Source organism: Pipistrellus kuhlii, unplaced genomic scaffold (assembly GCF_014108245.1).
Source record: "Pipistrellus kuhlii isolate mPipKuh1 unplaced genomic scaffold, mPipKuh1.p scaffold_m20_p_14, whole genome shotgun sequence".
In the NCBI taxonomy this organism is placed as follows: domain Eukaryota; kingdom Metazoa; phylum Chordata; class Mammalia; order Chiroptera; family Vespertilionidae; genus Pipistrellus; species Pipistrellus kuhlii.
Window position 1 is genome coordinate 24,849,937 of NW_023425449.1, and position 21,910 is coordinate 24,871,846.

The 21,910-nt window shown below is 35.3% G+C and overlaps 1 protein-coding gene and 1 long non-coding RNA gene across 5 annotated transcripts in view; both read right to left on the reverse strand.

Moving 5' to 3' along the window:
- Positions 1 to 2,430: 2,430 nt before the first annotated feature.
- LOC118718276 lies at positions 2,431 to 5,171 on the reverse strand. Its single transcript, XR_004987742.2, has 2 exons — positions 4,704 to 5,171; positions 2,431 to 4,632 (listed from the first exon to the last, which is right to left on the reverse strand). It is a non-coding gene; the product is annotated as an uncharacterized LOC118718276 (long non-coding RNA).
- A 288-nt stretch (positions 5,172 to 5,459) lies between these two features.
- The window catches only part of PLAG1 (PLAG1 zinc finger), a 47,336-nt gene continuing 30,885 nt past the window's right edge, over positions 5,460 to 21,910 (reverse strand). The window contains exons 2-5 of one of the 4 annotated variants that reach the window (XM_036436949.2): positions 20,665 to 20,769; positions 12,779 to 12,878; positions 9,475 to 9,833; positions 5,460 to 8,949 (exon numbers count right to left, since the gene is read on the reverse strand). In XM_036436949.2, coding sequence (XP_036292842.1) covers positions 7,692 to 8,949; positions 9,475 to 9,716 — 1,500 coding nt within the window. In that variant the 5' untranslated portion in view covers positions 9,717 to 9,833; positions 12,779 to 12,878; positions 20,665 to 20,769 and the 3' untranslated portion in view covers positions 5,460 to 7,691. The remainder of the gene's footprint in view (positions 8,950 to 9,474; positions 9,834 to 12,778; positions 12,879 to 20,664; positions 20,770 to 21,910) is intronic. The other 3 variants (XM_036436948.2, XM_045581423.1, XM_036436951.2) reach the window with 3 other exon arrangements.

The window sequence follows — 21,910 nt, forward strand, 5'->3', positions numbered from 1 at the left end:
CAGGGTTGATCACCCTCCCTTGCAGGCCTGGTGCCTCCCAACTGCCCTTTCTTGCTTGCCTGATCACCCATCACTGCCCTCCCCTGCTGGCCATCTTGTGATGGCCATGTTGTGTCCACATGGGGGCAGGATCTTTGACCACATGGGGGTAGCTATCTTGTGTGTTGGAATGATGGTCAATCTGCATATTACTCTTTTATTAGATTGGGTGGGGGCCAGCTGGTTTGCCCTGAAGGGTGTCCCAGATCAGGGTGGGTGTTCCTTTAGGGTAGGGGTGTTGAACTCAATCAGAGAAGGGGCCAAAATCTAAAATCCAGCCTAAATCGCAGGCCGAATGGTTTACTTAACAGTCATAAACTGTCATTGTGATGAAAACGCAGCCGAGTGCAGTGATGACAGCGCGGTGCGGGCCACATTGCAAGGCCTGGTGGGACGGATTTGGCCCGCAGGCCTTGTGTTTGACACATGTGCTTTAGGGTGTGGGGCGGCCTGTGCAAGGGGCCTGTGGTTGTTTGCAGGCCAGCCATGCCCCCCAGTGACCCAAGTGGAGGCCCTGGTATCTGGAATTTATTTACCTCCTACAATTGAAACTTTGTAGCCTGGAGCAGAGCCAAGCCTCCTGCTCATTCCGTGGCCGGCAGCCATTTCTGTTTGCATTTGTTTACGTTCTATCATTGAAACTTTGTAGCCTTGAGTGGAGGCTTAGGCCAGCTAGGGAAGGTGGAAAGCTTGGCTTTTTCCATTGCCTGGGAAACCCGAACCTCCCTTCTGCTCTTTGTGGCTGCAGCCATCTTGGTTGGGGTTAGTTTGCATACTTGCCCTGATTGGCTGGTGGGTATAGCAGAGTGATGGTTAATTTGCATATCATTCTCTTACTTGGTAGGATATAATATACAGATCCCTGGAGAGATCTGATAAGTTGTAATAAATGTTCGTAGGCAAAAAGTTACCTTTCACTGGGTGAGTCCAGAGAAAGGAGAGCTATCATTAAAAAAGGACTGGAGGAGGGATCAGATTTTGTATGTGGAATTCATAGGCAGGAACAGAGCAGAATAGAAAGCAGGATAACTGAAACCAAAGGGATGGATAAGCATAAGACACAGTGAGTAGCTTCATATGAAAATGCCAGAGGAAGAGGAAATGGATAGACCCAATTAAGAATGGAAGAAAATTTCAGCATTCTTTAAATCACTGACTAGTACTAACTTGAAACTCTGAGTAAAGGTACACTTCAGGAATATAAAAAAATCTGACCAAAAAATTCCACAGTAAGTACTAATACTTTACTACTTACAAAAGATAATTTAACTTAGAAGTCTGCAAATGAGTTGAACTCTTCTGCTTGAAGTCTTGAAACAAAATGATCTTCAAGACACTTAGAACTGAGTTTATAGTAATCAGCATTTATTCTGGGGTTGGGAAAAGCTGACATACCTTAAAATCTTGATTGGGCCATGGCTTAGGCTATTAACCTACTTACACAATGAACATTCCTAGGGCATGAAAATCTGGTTACAGGAGTCTTCTTAGAGATGTCAGCAGGTGTGTGAATACTGATAACAGATTGGTTATGTATTTCTAGAAACAGGGCTGTTTACCAGTATTATCCCAAAGGGACTACCAACTGCACTGACCACACTTTGTAAGGGGCCCCAAGAAAAAGAGTGAAGTTTTAAAATTACAAATAGAATAAACCAGAAGTTAAGCTTTTCCAAAAGTCCTAATAAAACAGAAAATTTGTAGCTTATTCGAGGAACCATTATACTTCTGACCCTCAACCCCTCAAACCTCAGGGCCTTCACCTAGGTATAACTATTTTGAATTTAGGAGTTTTAGATTATATGTGCTTATTATTTTGGTGTAGATGAATTGTCAAGGGAGGGTTTTTAGCAAAATTTTAGACAAAGAGCACAGGGGAACTTCTAAAAGGATTTTAAGTTCTGAAATCTAAAAGGATTTTAAGACAATAAATGTTAATATAATACTTAATGCCAATTTTATCTCACAAAAACAAAAAGATTTTATCAATTTATACTTTCTGATAGCCTTTTAAGAATTCTGTTTTGAATTCTTACCTGGATTAAAGTTTTGATGCATCATGTTTTGACTTTTTTTATTTATTTACAATTTCTATCCTTCCTTTAAATGTACAAAAGTTTTTAGAAAAACAAAAGTAAAAAGAAATCCTAGAACTTTACATTTCAATAACAAACTGTGTTTTAGAGCCAGCTATTAGAAACTTGTATTTATCAAATGAGAAAATATTTAAAATTCAAAGTGAAGGAAAAAAAGTTATAGCAAATAGAAATTTATCATCTATTAAAATTTCAGGTATTTATCTAAAGCAATTCTATAATTTTATTCATATATTTTGTGGAGTTCACATATCTTTTTCTTACAGCAAACATAACACTGTAGGCCACAAGGAGCTGCAGTACTATTGTTTAATTAGCAGCAAATTAATATTTTATATCTGAGTAACTGGACAATAAATAGCCTGCTTCTTTGGATGTGGATGTTTTAAAATGTAGTATTACTGCAGCTTCATAATGTGACTGCTATTTTACAGAGCTTATACACACACAAAAAATACGATCTTTGTCTATATTTTATACAAATACAACAGTAGTTTGTGAATACATTTTTAAGTACATGATATACATGATAAGCCACTTGATTTCCCAATATCACAGAATAGCCATTTTAAATGCAATAAAAATATACAAAATTCAGCCTGGAATGCAGATTTTTTTTCTATTTTGACTCAAAACTTTATCATTAGAACATTTTAAAAAATATTAGTTCAAACACTTTTTTATCAGCTAAAAATACAATTTCAGCAGTCCAGCTTACGTTCAGGCAAGATGCAATCTATTTCCTAATGGATTCCCAGTTTTTGTTAAATTCAAAGGGCCATTAGTTACACACAGCATGTTCTTCACTCTATACCATATTATAAAGTCCACTTTTCTTTGAGTTACAGTCATCTTGTGGACAAAAGCTGGGTTTGTTCTGGTAACATTTGCGTGTCCAAGATTTCCTTTTGCAAGTGCACATGAATACATTGTGGTGAGTGTAAAAGTTTGTTAATGACAAATCAAGTCACAGTATAAAAATATATTGTACACCTTTACACCTAATGAAGTCCTTTTTTTCCTATGGATAAAAAAAAAATTACGACTGAATGAGACAGAGACGTTTGTAGCACCATGGAGAGTTGTATCCCAAGTTACATTAGCAGCATGATCCAACATCATTGAAGGAGTGTTTCTGAGAAGATAAACATTCATTCTGGTTCATCTGTACCACTGAAGCTTATATAATGAAGTGTGTTATACATTAGCAATAGTTCTGTTATTTCTAAGCTAGGTAGCTTATCAAAAGACACTGCCTTCCATCCTCAGAGGGTTGATAATGCAGGAGGGAATAAGGGTGATCTGTGAGTGCCTTTTTGTTGGTAGTATTAAGTTGCTTTATATGATCTGAAAGTAGCTCTTATGGGTTTTTAGCACAAAGCTACACAAGACAACTTATGTGATCTATGTAATCATAACAAACAACCTGTGTTGTTTACATGACTACTGACACAGTGAGAAAAATCAGACTAAGTCAACTTAGCCACTCATTTGTCAGAGATAACAGTCTGCCATTACTAATGAAGAATACTCAACATTGAAATGATCTCCTCCAATGTCACATGGATCTCAGTAGGCTAGAAGCAACTTGGGTGAACTGGTATTTTTACATCTACATACTGGGAAGACAGTGTGTTTTGAGACACGTAAACCTTGTAAAAAAATAAACCATTGTAAAACCTTATGAAAAGACACACACTGATTCTGTGCAATATAGCAAATTGATAAGAAAACACTGTAAAAATGTACCTGTTTAAAATATCGTCTACCATTTTTGAACACAAAGCATTATATATCAAAGTTCTACATATATATCATCTAATGGCACTTGAAACAAATCATATAAGTCTTAAAATAAAAGGCATAACCTATAAGAAAGTTTCTATAAAGGCTTAGATTGTTTGAAAGTGCTATATCTTGTAATATGTGTAGTATAGAGGTTGACCAAGCTATATTTTTATTAAAAAAAAATATTGGCCTACATATGTGTATTGCTCACTAGATGAATGATCCTGAAAATATGTACTCTTTAACATTCATTATTAGCTTAAAAAAGCAATCAGCTCTGGCTCATGTTTCAGTCAGTATATGGTTTTTAAAAACCGCTACTGTCCAAATTAACACAAATGACTAAGAATAATAAAGCACAAGCAACAAACAGGCAAAAATACGTAGTAGGGAAGAAATATTAAATGAAATTTAAAAGCTGCACAAAGAGTGATGCATGATCAGCCAGGACAACTGAAGTTTTGAAAAACTGAACTTGGTGATGGGATTTAAAAATGCAAATCTTAACAGTGACCAATAAGTATAAAGATGACATTTGCATATATCAATGAATAGTAATTGCTTACTGTGCCATGATCCTTCCACAGTCATGCTTCCGTGTCTGGTGATCTAATTTTTTCACGCATGTGGAAGTTCAAACTGAATGAGGTTCAATATCTTGTCTGAGGTCCACATTCTAAACTGAAACATTTTTACTTAATGATAATCACTTTTTAATTTTTATTTAACCAAGCAAAGGCACTACTAGAAATTTCAAGGATGATGATTCTGGCCAATCACTTTTTAATTTTTATTTAACCAAGCAAAGGCACTACTAGAAATTTCAAGGATGATGATTCTGGCCACTGGAGAATAAAAACAGCATTGGCAATAATTATTTTTAATTATATCCAATTGACATAAAAACAGATGTCAACTTTTTTTTTTCTAGGAAAAAAAAAGAGAGCCAATTCTGTGTTGCATACTTGTCAAACCGTTGTGCAATGAAAATAAATGAGTTTGCCTCATCTTTAATAGAAATTCTCTCCAAAATGGTTTAGTGACCATTACAGTCAATTAAAAAAAAATTAGCTGAATTCCCTCTTAGTTGGAAGTGATATTTTAAGTCTGTGGGGGCAGCAACAGGCAAAGAGGTGTATGTATGAAAATTAAGACTCTATACTTTTAATACTGGTGCCCTGAAAGATGTGCCTCCATGTATCTGAAATCCATACAGGGCGAGAATGAGGCATATATATATATATATATATATATATATATATATATATATATATATATATATATATATATTGCCTTTCCCATTTCTAAAATGCTTTATTTAATAAATCCTGGTACTCCCTTTTTTTATTAGCAGTGAAATACAGCCTACTAAGGCCAATGTCTCAGTTCATCAATTTGATTTCTTCTTTAGCAAATTTTAAAGTAGTGTTTCCACACTTGTATTTGTGATTTCTATTTAAAAATAGTTTTTCTATTTATTTGTGCTCTGTCACCAAATTTCTTTTTCCATTTTTAAAAATGGTCATTAAAGCAATATTGAACACTAATCATTCAACTAATGATTTCGGTAAGCAATCTGTTTCATAGAAACTAAAGGAAGCAGTAATAAAGCAGAGCTAAAAGCCTACTTTCAGAGCAAATATTCTCCTAATCAAAAGCTTAGGAGCAGTTTGAAAAAACTTTTAAATGCATTTCCTTATTAACATATATAATCTTAATGCCTTTGGAACACTTTTATAAAATGTAATTTTTAATAATAAAATTTAAATACATAAGTATAAAACTACAGCTCCTAGGACTAAAAAAATAGGAGCATGATAAAATATCAGGAGCCAAAGTTCCTTAAGAGAGCAACTTTGATTCTATGAAGTGCGATAAATGTATGTGTGTGTTTGTATGTATAGATATAATATATATAGTGAAACCCCCATTTACATTATTACAATTTACATTCCTCCACAAATTATACTACTCCCAAATATTTTAAATAATGCAGTATATTCAATAATCTGCACTCATTTTTAGAAATTCTTGGTAAACATTGCAATCTGCAGTGATAATTGGCCCTATAAAAAGGAAAAGAAGCTTCCGTATAGGGCTGAGTGCTCAAAATTTTTTTCTTTCTTTTTCTTTTTTAGAGAGATATATACTCTTCTCTAATCTCCCATCCCTCCCTCCCACCCTGCCCCAAAGGACAGGCTCCCATATAAGGTGTTAACAAGTGCTTAATAGATATGTTTTTAGGTTGATGTTCCTACTGACAATTAGAAAAATATAATTTGACCTTTCAGAAGATTATGGTTGTTGTCTAACATGAGGAAAGCCCATTATGACTTTATTCAGTGAACAAAATATTTTTGATTATTTTCACATTAACTAAGATAGTGCTAGTCTTACTTTACTTTTTCTCCTTCTAAAAATTCAACTTATTTACATTCCCCGCATTTCCCAGAGTTGTGTAAAAGTGGGTTTTACTGTATATATTTTTAGTTGCTTAAAGCTTTGTGATCATTCTTCAAATAGTTTTCTAATGCATTTCAGTTTAAATTCTCTATCTGAAAATAGCAAGGAAAGATGAATTAACACTGAATAGGAAAGATACCCTAGGGCAAAAGTGTTGTTTTTGCTTTTGGCTCTTAAGGGAAAGAAAATGTAATCACATTTAGCTACAAGTGATATAAGCAATAGGCTTTTACTTAACTCCTAAACAGTCTAGTTTCCAACTCTGGCAACAGGGGGCATGACCCCTAGACAAGTCCCTATGTTGAACTGTATGCTTTACACTATCTTCCTGCTTAGGATGTTTATTACACCATCTAAGCTGGGACAGTCCACTCTGTGGGTAAATACACCTAATGCCTGTGTTCCACAATGGTTCTGGATTCTGGACTGAGGACTAACAATGAAAATAAAAATGTGGCTGCACTTGACCCACCCTTTGGCCTTGAAAGGTGGAAAATGTCAAAGAGAGCTGTCTGTATACTGACTTTGAGGACTCCGATACCATATATATTAGTATTATTAAATGGAAAGAGAGCAAGTTAAGCAGTTTAAAACATGGCAAAATTTAAGGCCAACTATTAAGTAACATGGAATGCTGTGTCACCTTAATAGGAATCTCTTTTTGCTATAAATCTGGTGCTTTGTGTTTAGGTTTTGTTTCTTTATATTTGCACAATAAAGACAGCAAATATTTGAGCCAGACAATAGCGAATCTTCAAAATATACTGACCTGAAATTATTGTTTTATCTAAGAAATACTAGTTATCTCCCCAAACTGGATTCTTAATTCATTTCAAACATTTATGAATCCATTTAGAAGCTAGTAAAGATTAAAAAAACAAAACAAAAAACTCTTGGGTTAATCATATACATTTTAGAAAATTTACATTTTCTTGCAAAACTTTTTAATGAGCCAAATGTCAAAAGGCAGAGCCATTAGTAATGGACAAAAACAAAAATTCTAAGATGAAAAAGTGATTTGAATGTGGGACTTGTAAGACTTCACTACTAATAATGGCTTTCCTATATGAAAAATAACCTTAAAGTATGACAATTGGCAGTGAATTAGGATGAAATACCCAGGTAAACATAACTGGACACCAATGGTTCCAAAGCTAGTTCCTATTTTATACTGGCTTAATAAAAATTGGTACTATACAAAAGCAGAAACTTTTATACTGTCTAAAAAGTAGGCACTAAAATAAAAGCGGTCATCTAAGGCAGGGCTACACATACGTTTCTGTAATAAATCCACGTCTTGGAGTCCTACTGAAAAGCCTGATGGAAACGCGGTAGGGTGGTGCTTGTGCTCAAACTACTGGTGAAAGCTGCTGACAGGGAGTGCAGAGACCCAAGACCTATAGTGTTTGCAGGATCCTGAAGATCCTGTGTCTGTGAGGGGAGCTGAGACATAGAAGAATGTGCTTCTTCTTGGGAATAGCTCATTCCGAGGCTCCCCACTGATATGGGATTATAGGGAGGGCCATTTAATGGTATGAAATTAAACAACTGAGAAAAATCCAATGCTGGTGTGTTTAGGGGGTCACTGATGGAAATAGAGCTTTTTGACAGGGGGAGGTCCCCTGCACCCTCCTCAAGAGACCCACTCTGAGAATCTAACCCTAGCTTAGATGACGATGCTTGAGAATCCTGGGATGAAGAGGGTATGCCACCTGGCAGCTCCATCACATAACTCTCTATTTCCCCCTTTAATGGCTGTTCTTTTTCAGGAATAGAAATTGCATATGAGGTAGAACTGAATGGGTATTTGAAGGAAAGGTGGTGAGAAGGATGGACAGCATCCATATCTATGGGGCATGTCATTCCCAAAGGTAAAGTTGTGATCATTTGGTGGGCAGATCCCGAGCTCTGCATGGACTGAAATGGAGTGTTATAGAGGTTTAACTGCAAAGTGTTTGTGAATGGCTTTGATAACAGTTCACTGGAAGGTAAGGACATCACCGGAAGGAGCTCATCTTTTATAGGCACAGAAACATTACAGGTAAATGGATCTAGAAAATCCACTGGTTCTGTTTTGACCTTCAGAAGTTCTTGATTGTGACTCTTCTTCATATGTCGAGTCAGGTGATCCTTTCGGCCAAATCTCTGGGCACAATACTGACAGAGGAAGTCCTTTCTTCCGGTGTGCACCACCATGTGTCTCCGGACATCTTTCCGGGTGTAGAACCGGCGGTCACAATGCTCGCACTGGTGCTTTTTTTCTTTAATCCCGCCAGACGACTTGCCTGCATGAGATTTAAGGTGCTCCAGCAGCACTCCTGTGCTTTCAAAAGTCTGCAAACAAACCTTGCAAGTGAGGTCACCACTTGTTGCAGCATGCAAGGCCAAGTGACGTTTGAATCCAAGCTTGGTGTTGTAGTTTTTCCCACACTCTTCACACTTAAATGTCTCTTTGTTAGGGTCATGTGTATGTAGGTGATTCTTCAGGTGATCTTTGCGGTGAAACATTTTCTCACAATAATTACACTTGTGGGTTTTCTCAGGAGAATGAGTAGCCATGTGCCTTTAAACACAGACATATTCTGTAAGTATCATGACAAAAAATGGTACGTATTCACTTTTCAAATGGAAGCTAAACTGCTATGCTAACACAGAATTTCTCTAATAATGGACACTTTTAAACCTAATATGTACTACAAGGATAGTTAATATACCTAAACACTGCAAAACTTGAGTCATTTAAGTTGCCACTTTAGTTTTTCACTGACTGGTTTTTAGCTATTATTACAAAAGTAAATGAATAAGGCTGAATATACTCACGTAAACGTCCAGACTTTTTCTTGTAATTTCATTGTACAAACGGAAATTCTATTCTCATTAAGCATTTCACTTTTAAAAAATCCAAAGACACTAACTCATAAAAGTATGTGATTTAGAATACTAAAACTAGCCAACACATCTAATCTACTTAACATTTCCTCTCTGCAAATCAGCTAAAAAATGTGTATACACATATATACGTTTACACTGGCTTCACACGGCCAACATCATAGCAATTATAATCTGAAAGACAAATAGAGTTTAATACCTTTGTAATTTGTACTTAGAAACAAAGGCCTTGGTGCAGTCTTGTTGTGTGCACTTGTAGGGCCTCTCTCCTGTGTGAGAGTACGAGTGAACCTTTAATTTCTCAACACTGTTAAAGGCCTTGTCACACAGTTGGCAAGGAAAGTTTTTTCTTGGTTTGGTTTCACCACGCTTACGTTTCCCTGAAGGGACTTTCTGGGTATCTCTTACGTCTGACAAATCACCAGGAATGACAGTGGCCATCGCAGCCTAAACCAGGCCTTCTTGTTGGACACTTGGGAACTGCCCAACTCCACTAAATGATTTAGCTTTAGGTGGCTTCTCAAGTTTCATGTGGTCGTAAAAGAAAGCAAAAGGGGACTGGAAAAAAAAATAAGAAACAACTAGTTTGTAACTAAATTTAATTAAAAAGTTTTATTTGCTATGTGATGCTTTTGAATTAAAAAAGAAATCATAAAATGGATTCAGCTGGTCAAATGTAATATCTGTGGGTTTCTTTATACTTGTCAAAATACACATTAATGCATTGCTCAGAATGAACAGTTCATACATCTTTTGAAATTCCACATGACAAACGTTGTACTGAGGGAAAGCAGTCACGATTTCGGAAGCTCTGAGGAAGCATCAAAACATGACACTAATCTACAAGGCACTTTAGTCTTTCCCCAATGAGATCTCTCCATTGGTGGTGTTTATGGCTTTCCTTGTTTTTAGTGTCTTGTTTGTGACTTTTATGCCATCACAGAATAAACAGAACTGTGAATTATGGAAAAACAACAACAACAAAAAAAAAACATGACACTAAAAGTAGCTTTATTAAGCTTCAAATTTTACAAGGTACTAGAGAACATAAATCTGACTGAGAACATAAAAATGTTTCCACAAATATTTTAATGTCAAAATTATTTTAATTTTTACAAGTTGGCTCTAGTCACATTCTTTATTACAGGAAAATAAAATATAAATAAGCAACTGAAAACTCTTTTAGGCACCTTGTGAACCATTTAGTCCATGGAAGATGTACATAATCCACAGACACCAGAGGCCTGAAAGAGTTGAATGCATCACCCAAAGTGAAAATTTACTCTTTATACCAGTGTCATCACACGCAGAGGAATTTCTGAGTCAAGAGTAGAAATGACTTATCTTCATAACAAATGTGCATCCTTGACATGGAAGTTTTTTTGTTTGTTTGGGTTTTGTTTTTTTTGCACTTAACTGGTATCTGTGTCCATTGGTTATGCTTATATGCATGCATACAAGTCCTTTGGTTGATCTCCCTTTGTCCCCACCTTCCCCAGGGAAAAGCCTTTTGATGTTATATTAGGTGAGGACCATATTAGGTGAGGACCATGGCTCCTTGTCATTTGGAGAAAAGAAGGATTCAGTTGAAGTGATTTTCCTGTTTTTCGTTTTTCACATCATAGAAAATGATTCTATTCATTGGGCAGACTGAACCAGAGTCATCAGGCTTCCCCCAAGAGCAGAGGGGTCAGTCTTTGACACACTCGTAACCAGTGTGCAGCACACAGGGACTTTTGGCTTAGAGCACAATACCTGTGCAAGGATACATCATTATGGAGGTGTTTCAGGTTGTAAAAACATGTGTCAGAGTTCCAATTCATTATCTGTGCTTTGAGAAAGAATGAAAAGAACAAATTTTATGACAAAGAGTATGTTTACTTAAGCAAAAATTTTTTAAAACTGACTGAAACCTTTGGAAATTTGTGGACAAGAGTAAATATTTTCAACTGTATTTCTCAGAGTAAGAAACCAACCCCTAAAGATTCAATTGGCATAAAAGAATTCAATGATTCTTCAAAGTTTATGAATGCTAGTCTAGCAATATACTGTTAAAGAGACATAGAAATAATGAGGTGAAGACTGTGGGTGGGGGGTGAGGGGAAGTGGAAATGGGGTGAAAAGGGGTCAATGGAGGAAAAATAGGACATCTGAAATATTTTTGATAATAAAGAAATAAAAAAAAAGAGAGACAGGAATTACAACTATAATCTCTTTTAAAATGATGTTTTTTAAACTGAAAACTGAATCTGGCTAAATGGCTGCTGTTAACTGCTAATCGGATTTTTAAAATCTTATTACATATTCCAAAAAAAAAAAAAATCAATTTCCTCACACCACTTGTCTTTTGCATGAGATGACACTTGTCTTCACAAGCTAGAGGTATGATACTGACCTTCACAGATTCCAGTAATATTTTTGCAGGGGCTCTAAATTTAAACTGCATATTTGTAAAATAGAGTGTATGTTACAATAGACCTATTGTATTTTAATGTAGAGGTGTCACCAAACAGGCAAAATGGAGTAATTAATTACTTGTGATTAAAATGTAAAGCATGTGGGTAAGTTCATCAGTGTTTGGTTCATGCATCCTTTCTTCATCAGTAGGTAGACACAGGCAAGGAAGCCTTTCTTTATGTTGTTCAGATTGTTTAAGTCTCCACTGCAGTATAAAAGTGACAAGAATACAATAATGCAACTGATGTTGCTAATGCTAATGCAGTACTATGTGCCCTCTGATTTAAGATCGGGTTTGGAATCTCAAGGACTTGTTCTTTTTCTATATATTTGTATTCAGGAGACATTCTCTGCCTCTCTCAGAAATATTTAAAGTTATTCTTCTGTAACTAGTAATGACACTGTAAATTGGTATAAAGCACTCTCCCAGCAGGAAAAAAGAGCAATTTTGACTATTTGATTTCCTATCATGATGCTTTTATGCACTTATTTAGAACATCGTAGGAAATAAGCTAATACATTTTTCAATTGTAAAATCAACACACAATGCAAATAATCTAAATCCCTATTATATAACTAATATCTGAAAATATTTCAAAGACTGGTCATATCTGTCAGTGTGTTATGAGATCCAAACATAATGGGCAGAAAATTCCAGTTGAGAACTTCTAAGTTATTGGAAAAATTATACAAAGTATGCTATTAAACAATATATAAGCATTTGATTATATTAAAATTAGCAATACTCAACATGGAGTAACAAATGAATTATTATCTTTGGATGTACATACTGAGCAATGAAGAACTGCAGATTTCAAATATTACACTTTTCTAAGACCAGCTGAAATTTTTTCATGGCTAATAACATCTTTTTATCTCAATATATTACAAAACTCAAATAAGTTATTGATTCATTTAAAACTTCAGAATAAATACAAGGCTGTGAGCTCAATATCAAATAAAAGTCTACATTCATAATATGCATATCAACCAATTACTTTAAAAGTACATGCACAGAACTGTAGGGATTTTTGTTCAATGCATACCTGATGCCAGGTGGAAAAAAGCCTCAGACCTTGATCTTAGCCAGTCCCACTGACTCTTCGTGGAAGAGAGCGGAATCCAGTCCTTCCCATTTTGGCCAATCTATGAAACAAAAAATAAGAATGGACTACACTCTAAGTGGAACCAGCATATAAATTATGGAAAATAAAGAATAGAAGAATTGCAATTTCATGGCACATGCTTACATTCCATATTCTGCTGACAAGTCATGCATTAATTTTTACCAGTTGCAAATTTATTAGTTCTAAGCACATTTACAGACAAAATAAATGCAGAAACAAACAAAAAAAAATAGTTTTACCTATATAAGTGGCATTTTGCGATGCTGAATGACTCCCCATTTCTTTCCTAAATTTAACTTTTTAAATCTAACTTGCCTACTGAGAGAAATGGGTATTAGAGCTACTATTTGTAACCAAAATGTCAGTGAGCTTAACATGGAAGAGACAAACTCAGTTCTCTCTTGGAGAGAGTGCATGTGGGACATCACAAAGAACAGCAGTCTCCCGATGAGAGCACCTCACATGACACACTGCACATGCTTGTGCAATTGGGCTTGTTACCTGCAATCCCTGACAATTTCTCTCTCCCAAAAACTTCTGAAATGTGGCAATAACTCTGTGCTCTTCAGATTTCAAAAGCATGCAAGGGAAGCTAAATATAGGTTTGCTGGAGGAGAATATAGGTTTGCTGGAGTATCAGGAAGAAAGCATCATTTGGTTTGAAGAGTTCATTATTAAAAATCTTGAAATATCTTTAAAATGCCTTTTAATAACATGATCTTCAGGACACTAAGACCATGTATAGGAAAAAAGCCTGTTAAATTATTTTTTTATTGTACAAGTAAATGTAAAAAGAATAATGGTCAAAGCAGGAAAAACTACAATGATCTACTATCGAGAGTACAGGGCACAGAGAGCTAAAGTAAATTGGGTATCTTAGAGATGAATACTTAGAATCATGATTACAAGAACTTGAGAGGGATAATATAAATCAACTAGATACAATAAGAAAAGAATTCACCAAATGACAGAATAAATCAAAATAATTTTACCTAATGTTCTAAACACAAATCTAATTAATTTCCCCTGACATCAAATTTTCACGTATTTTAAGAATTTGATGATGTGTAAATAAAATATTTAAGAGAGGACATTCAAGCATCATTACAAAAATTCTAAGGGTATATTTGAAAGCAGCATTATTCTCATGGTTTAAAAGTCAAGAAAAATAAAAATTTAGACTAATAAAAGATATTTAAAAAGTTAAAGCAAAAGCTCCATTCTTTGGTAAAGCACAGGACATGCATAAATGGAAGAGCTGAATTCTGCACATCAAAACGGCAAAATAATAAAATTAACTTTGTAAATACTTACTTGCCCAGGGCACATACTGAGTTTTTGGCAGGGTAATTAAGAATACGAGTCTGTTTTATGTATTATGATATTTTAATAATATAAATACCTTACAAGTGTACAGCGTTTCCATCTCTATTACTGCCCTGGAATTCAAATGGATCTGAGAGGCGGACACATTTATCATCACTGCCATTTTAAGGTGAGAGGCCCAGAGAAGCTGAACATCTTGACAGCATACATGTGGTTAAGCATATGTGGTCAAGAAGGGGTTTATGCACTAAAACTCCTATTTCACTCTTATTCTACTACATTCTAAATGAGCAGATTGGCAAAAACAATTTGAAAGTAGATAAATCCTATCATTATACTTAAAAAATTAAAATAGGGGTAGTGCCTATTTTCTCAGCACTGCCAATATAATCCCCAAATAGAAATAAATTTAAGATCTAAAAGGCTACTTTTAACAAAGACTGTTTACAAAGTAAATTTTAAATAATTTAAGTAACAGTTAAAATAATAACTAGTATAATTGTTTAATGGGTGGGTAGGAAAAGATCTAAAACCAAAGATGACTAGTAAACAACGAATTATATATTTCTTTTTTCCCAAGCAATATAAATTTTATTGCTATCTCAAACACATTCATAAAAATTTTATTTATGCTTATTATTCATTGAAATTTATGAAAGTCCCTTTGAGTTTAAGTATTTCAATATAGTTTAAAATTATGCATCTTGATGTGAAATATTACACGTCTAAATTACCCCCTTTACATATTTTACAGTCTTAAGTGAAATAATTTATTTTATCACAAAACATAATTCCAATATCACAGTGATTTCTCTAAATTCAACCTAACTATTTTGAGTTTTTATGAGTGGCCAAATAATTTCAAAGGACTGCTAATTATTTCCCCAAACAAAAGAAACCAAGAGCTGGTTAGGGTTCATTATTACGTGGCCTGGTATAATAAACATAAAAAAAAAAAATACAATTTGCATTTCTGCAATCCTACAACTAAAATTATTTGTGTATTCTCTTGTATAGGATTAAAAAACATTTGAAAAGGCAAATAGTGACTAATATTCTAAAAAGTGTGCAACAAAATTCGTACTTCTGTTTTGTCTTTTTTACATATGGTTACTATGCTTCTCAAATTATTAAAGTTCATTTTAGCCTTGATCTGAAGAATTGTGAAAAAAGGTAGAATCTGTACATATAACCATTTCAAATCACCCTAAGATGAAATAGCACTTTAGAATATCCTTTTCGCTTTTACCGATACCAGGACAGACATTTTTTCTTAGGGCAATTTTGTATACATAACAATAATGAAAGGGGATATTGTGTGCGTACAGGTTATCTTCCATGTTTTACATATTAAAACAGTGACTCACATAAAAAGAACAAGCAAACATGAATCATACATCAAGTGTCAACTAAAACGAATTCTTATTAGGATGCTGGCAAAGGAAGAGACTTGTACTGAAACTGTTTCTATATTTAAAATGTCACAGTTCTGCTGTGATTTTTTAACACTTACCTGAGTCAATAATTCTTTCATATTTAATTTAAAAGTCAAACATATATTTTGCTAATTAAGGGCAAATGTCATCCATAATCAAAGCTTTATTCTCCTTTATGCTAATTATAAGATACCATTAGTAAACATTTCAGAAAATATCAATATTTGCTTAAAACATGTTTTTCTTATAAACAGGTAGGTAGCAAAAGGAAACTTACCAGTAGTTAATACTTTAATTTACATATGTAAGACACAATAGAGCTTTGAATAATTGAAATAAATTATTAACAAGATAAAAATAATTGAAGACAGTCAATTTTTGAAGGGTGACAGCATGCATAAAAATAATAATATTCTTTTTGATCCTGTATGATAATGTGGAAGTTTTTTACAGCATTCAATTTTTGTAGGACTGTAAAATCACTTATTAAAGAATAAATGGAAAAAAATATCTTGCAACTATAAAACATCTTAAATGGATCTAAAAGCAGACTGTAGGTAGCACTGGGGCAAGAGCTGAGTCAGTTTGATTCACTGCTACTTCTTATAAAAGTAAAATTTCTGGCGAATTAATGAAAATAATTAGAGGAGGGCAAGTGCTTTCCAGCAACAAAATGAAATATAGGCTTGCTCAGTCACTACAGTAGACATAACACAGAATATACACATCTATGTTCAAGTAAAAAAAAAAAAAAAGCACACACACACACACACACACACACACACACACACACAAAAACCACCCAAAAAACATAAATGCAATTTGGTTCAACAAACTAACTGGCACTAAGCAAGGTATCTTTGAAACTTAGCTTTGTAATGTCTTAGATGAAAACAATAGCAATTATAATAAGAACTGTCTAAAATACTTTTCAGAAAACAAGCCTTCTCTAATTAATCTATTGCTAAGGAATCAATTAGTTAAAGTAGATAATATCAATTCAGTTCCCATTTCTAATAAAAATTTCTAAAGTGAAAACATGCCTAGTGTCTGCATCCATGCCTGCTATGAAGATGAAGGATGGCTAGATGGTTAGATGGGGCCGCTGATGTCTCAAGAGGAGGAGAGAAAGAAGCAGGAGTGCCCACTGCAAAGCAGGAGATATAGCAGAGAGCTGGGTCTGGCACCTGACCCACCAGAGTTGGAAGTAAGTACCCAAATATTATACCTGGAATATTGAAAATTCAGCACTTAGTTTCCTATAGTAGATGTCACAGATAACTAAAATGAACTAAAAACAAGGATGTCTTCTTTGAATTGCTGTATTTGATGTTTTCAGCTTTTGAGGAATTAATGAAAATGCAGTTCTAGGACAACCCTTTTGAAATTTACCATTAAAATTTAGCCTTCACCTGAGGATATTTTTTTCCATTGCTTTTTAGAGAGTGGAAGAGAGGGCAGAGGAGAGAGAAGCAGAAAGATAGATCAATGTGATATAGATACATAAATTGGCTACCCTGAACAGGTTGAACCTGTAACTCAGGTACCTGCCCTTGACCAGGAGTCAAACCCCAATACCCTTCCGTGTGAGGGCAAACACTCTTAACTACTGAGCAATACCAGCCAGGGCACCTTAACGGATATTTAGAGAGTCTTATTTTTAAATACAAATAAAAAGCAAGCAGAGAAGTTAAGGAAAATAGCAGAAGTATTTGATTTTAAGAACCAACAGGAAAAAGTCAATGAATTCCAAAGCAGAACCAACAAAATCCAACATCAGTTTTCTTCTCTGTAAATTAGGATGTTCCTTTTTGGGTCACCTTAAACCTGGGTATGGCTGTTTATTTTGTTTTTGGTTTTCTTAAACCAGTGGTCACCAACCTTTGGGACCTCATGGACCACTGTTTGGCAACCGCTGTTCTAGAGTCCCAAAGAGAATGACTAGACACTCTGATGATGAAGATCAAATAAATTTTATCTTCCAATTCAGAAATATTTTCCTTAGTTAAGAGATCTGATAATTATGCTCCTTTACCAATTTTACTTGAGCAAGAATGAATTTCAGAACTTATTTTATGGAGCAAAAATGTTTAGGTTGAAAAGTTTTCTTCTCTTTTAGAAATGCTCTTTTAATGATCCTTAACTTAGAAATTAGCATTTCTTTTAACTACTATGTGGGGGAATTTTGTCCCCTTTGGTTGTATATTTTTATCAAAATAAAAACTAAAAAATACAGATGGGTGGTACACCAGGGATGTTTTTATTTTCTTCACATAGGGCAATTAGTATTTGTAAATAGAAAATGAAAAAGGAATAGTGCAAAAGGAAAGCAATGAGGTTTGAGAGAGCAATAAATTGCCATTATATCTTTATACAACCTAAGATTGCTTAATGAAAACGTACACCGTTTTTTAGAGGTTTTCCTGGTTTTGTCTGTTTGTTTTTTTCCTTTTTCTGGCATAAAGCATTTCCAAAATATTAGTGCTCTGGTTAGGATTAAAAAGTAAGTGGCTACAAGTCAGCTCAATCTGAAAATTTCATAGTTTTCAAATTGCAAAGAGTTGTTTTTATTTTTAGTACCACTGACCCCTTAAATTCCTGGGGCTACCATAAAAATGCTTAACACCCGGTATAATAATGTTCACACTGAAGGACCCTAAACACTTGGAGGACATGCCTCCATTCATTTTGGTTAACTGTCTAATGCTATTAAAATTACAAATACAGCATAATCCAGGCTTCATGTTTGAACTCCCCAAGCACTCATACTGAATCGGTCTATAAATTGAAATGAAAAGGCAGAAATAATACATATGAAGACAAAGTGATGAGGAAAGAAGGTTTTCCTTAATAATACAAGCTCATGCAGAGAATTAGTTTTAAGCCATCCCAAAGTAAAGTGCACTTTTAATATAGGTTTGTGGTATAGTATACAACAAGGTATAAATGTTAAGTGTGCAAAATCTTGAGTAGCACTACTCAATCTAATAAAAGCAGAACCCACATTCCAGGAAGGCTCCATACATGCCGTGACTCTGTCCTCCCTCAGTTATGCCAATGGGGCTGTCCAGGACAAAACCACTGTGGAAACAACCACTTCTACTTATTCCCACATTACTGAAGGTAAATAGGTTAGATCTAGGCAAAATTGTCAAGTCAATAGTGGCTACTCCCTGCAGAGGACCCATGCACTCTTCCAGCTGTCACGATTGGAAGAGATTTGATAATTATGTTCCTTCACCAATTTTCCTTGAGCAAGAATGAATTTTTCAGAACTTTACTTCTCTGAGCCTTTTACCCCCTAAAATAAGGACTATAAAACTCTTGACACTCCTTGTCTCTCCTGCAAGACTGCAAATTCACAGAGAGACTATTATTCATCCTTACATCTCTAGCACCTGTCAGGGCCCTGGCATGCAGTAGATGTTTGATAAATATCTGTTGAACATAACTATAGTCCCTTAAAAGAATTTCAGGAATCAAAACAAGCAGGTAAACATGCTTTGGGGTTCGTGGAATCTCAAATTGGTAATGCAAGTCAGAAGACAACCCCCACAGAATGAAACTGTTTTGACAGAGGGGTGGAAACTCAGGGGTGCATCAGAGCCACCTGGGAATCTGTCCTGTTTCTGTCAGTAGGTGTGGAAAACTAGGGAGATGAGCATATGCTGCTCAGAGGCCTGCAGGCATCCTGACAGGTACAGAAACACACCCCAGCAGCACTCAGCTGGCCGGCATTTTTCGGAATATTTGTGTTTTCATATTGTTCCTGAAGTACATGTCATCTGTACTGATAACAATTTACCATTTGGAAATAGCCAATGACGTTTTATGGGAAGGAAAAAGGAGCAAAGGAAAATTAAAAATCTTTAAAGAGGATGTTCTTCATGTGAAATTAAAATGTGACGAGGATGTAGAAAATATCAGAAAATCTTTGACTGGCTACAGAGACGAGAGAGACCAAAAGAGAAAATCTATGTAAATGTAGTTGACTAAAAGTAATGAATTATTTTTCTTTTCTTAGCTTCTAAAAAAAACCCCAAAGCTTTGTTAAAAACAAGTTTAAAAACTACAATGAAATGGAAAAAAAAAATCTGTAACTTGAAACACTAAAAAACCATTAACATGCTTTCATATATTTAAAACATATTTATAAGATACAAATGACCAAAAAAGTTATGCTAACTTGACTTTAACACTTAATCTCCACAGAATGCTGTCATTAGAGAGTTTTAGCCAGATTAATGTACTTTTCATTTTATTATAAAGCTCTGTTCATGTGGACTGTGAGGCCCTGCCTGCATTCTCTTTTTCCCAGGGCTGGGTCCTGCCTGTGGTCAGGAGAGTTTGGGCCCATCCTCTGGCACTTGGCAAACCATCTTTGTTTTTCCCAGTCTTCCTCCCATCGTAGGTCTCTAAACCTCCATCCTGTGCCTGAGGTCCTGCTCACAGACTTACCTGAAGCGAAATCCATGTGTACCTGATTTCCAAACATCGCTACACCTTGATTCTGTGCCACTGAGCTGCATTTACAAGTTGGAAAATCTAGATGCCTGTGCGTGTGCTCTTTCCAACAAGCGTGCTGTTGATCCAGAGTTCCTTGTTCTAGTATCTGTCCCATCCCAGCAAGCAGAGCTAACCTTCCCACCTCACCTGCTTATAGTTAAACAGATCTTTCCAGGTAGACAGGAGATGGAGTGGTAACATGGGATAGTCTATTCCTCTGAGCAGGATTCTGGCAAAGAGCTCAAGAGTTCATCTGTGGGCTATTTGGGGCTATAACTAAGCTCTTATAGCAGTATGCATTTTGTGCAGAGTAAGAAAAACCGTTCCTTGTTAGTATTCCAATCCTTCCATCAGACCATAGCTATTAATGAAGTCCTACTGAGCATAATACATATAGACAGACCTTAAAATAGTAAGTGGCATGCTTATTATGTGGCATGCTTTTCAAAGCTTTTAATATTTTATCTCAGATTATTTAGAAACTGGAGTGATTGATTACTTTGAAAGCTATGCCATATAATGATAAAAGCCACCTACCTGAGTCCCTGCTCCAAACTCTAGCAAGGTAACCTTATTAATAGACCATGATAGAATGAAGCATTCTGGGTGCCAAATACGGCCAAAGCAGCACCAAGAGGCAACCTAAAAAGAAAAGAAGAGTTAGTTTGAGATTCCAAAAGTCAGACCCAATCTGGTCAATGGCATATGAACCAAATAGTTTTTTATTCATTATCACTTGTTCTTTATATTTTATCTTTATTGGAAAATCTATTTCAAATCTTGTTAGAAACAAAATATTCACAGTACAGTTAAAAGTGAAAAGTAAATAAATCAGTATCCCCAGATTAATATCTTCTTCCCTCAAACCAATCACAATTAAGTTATCTAAATGTTCATATTTTTTATTTGGTAAAATATTTATCCAAATCTACTGCTATTTCTCAAAATTGCTGCTATTTTCTTAAACGCTGAACACATCACTCTTTTCTCTATACCGCCGTTTTCGGAAAAACCTTTTGAGGTGTAGATTCTTATTCTCAAGGACAGCCAGGGAAGAGGTCTGCCTGAGCAGTGTGTCCCTCAAGCCACCTGCTCCCAGGAGAGAGCGCAAACCACAAGTGCAGATAAGGACATGGACATTCTCTTTATGACGAGAATATTACTGGATTGAAAGTAAATTCACAGGCACAAAAAGAAAAACCAAAAGTACTTAAACTTGTGGATTGCCTTCAGCTCCGTTCTGTTGGCGCAGGTAATGAAAACCTGCCTCCATGGGCAATAACCAGGAGAGAAAGGAATGCCAGGTGCTCTATGCAGAAATCATCTGCTTCATTTCCCCAGGCCAGAGAGTCAATGCTGTTATACCTGGCTACCACTTTATTAATATAAACAGCTGACAGTGAGGTAATAGATATTACCACCCCTATTATACCACCAATCTGAATTACTGGGGATGCTAACAGACAAGGCCCCTCTTCTCTAGGATCTTACAAGCTAGTTGGGGCTGTAGGGTAGATACCTAATGTCAAGTTAAGCAATATGACTATTAAATAAAATAGAAGCTGCCATAAGGCAGTATTAGAGTGAAAAATCAATAGTAAAAACAATATTATATGGTATAAACAAGTACCACAGGAGGTCAGGAGAGGAAAAGAATACTATGGATTTTTTGGTGATTTTTGCCTTGAAGAATCCTATATAATAAAAGCCTAATATGCTAAGTGTCAGGTTGACCAGTCGGCCGTTTGACCAAGGAGTAATATGCTAATGATATGCTAAGGCT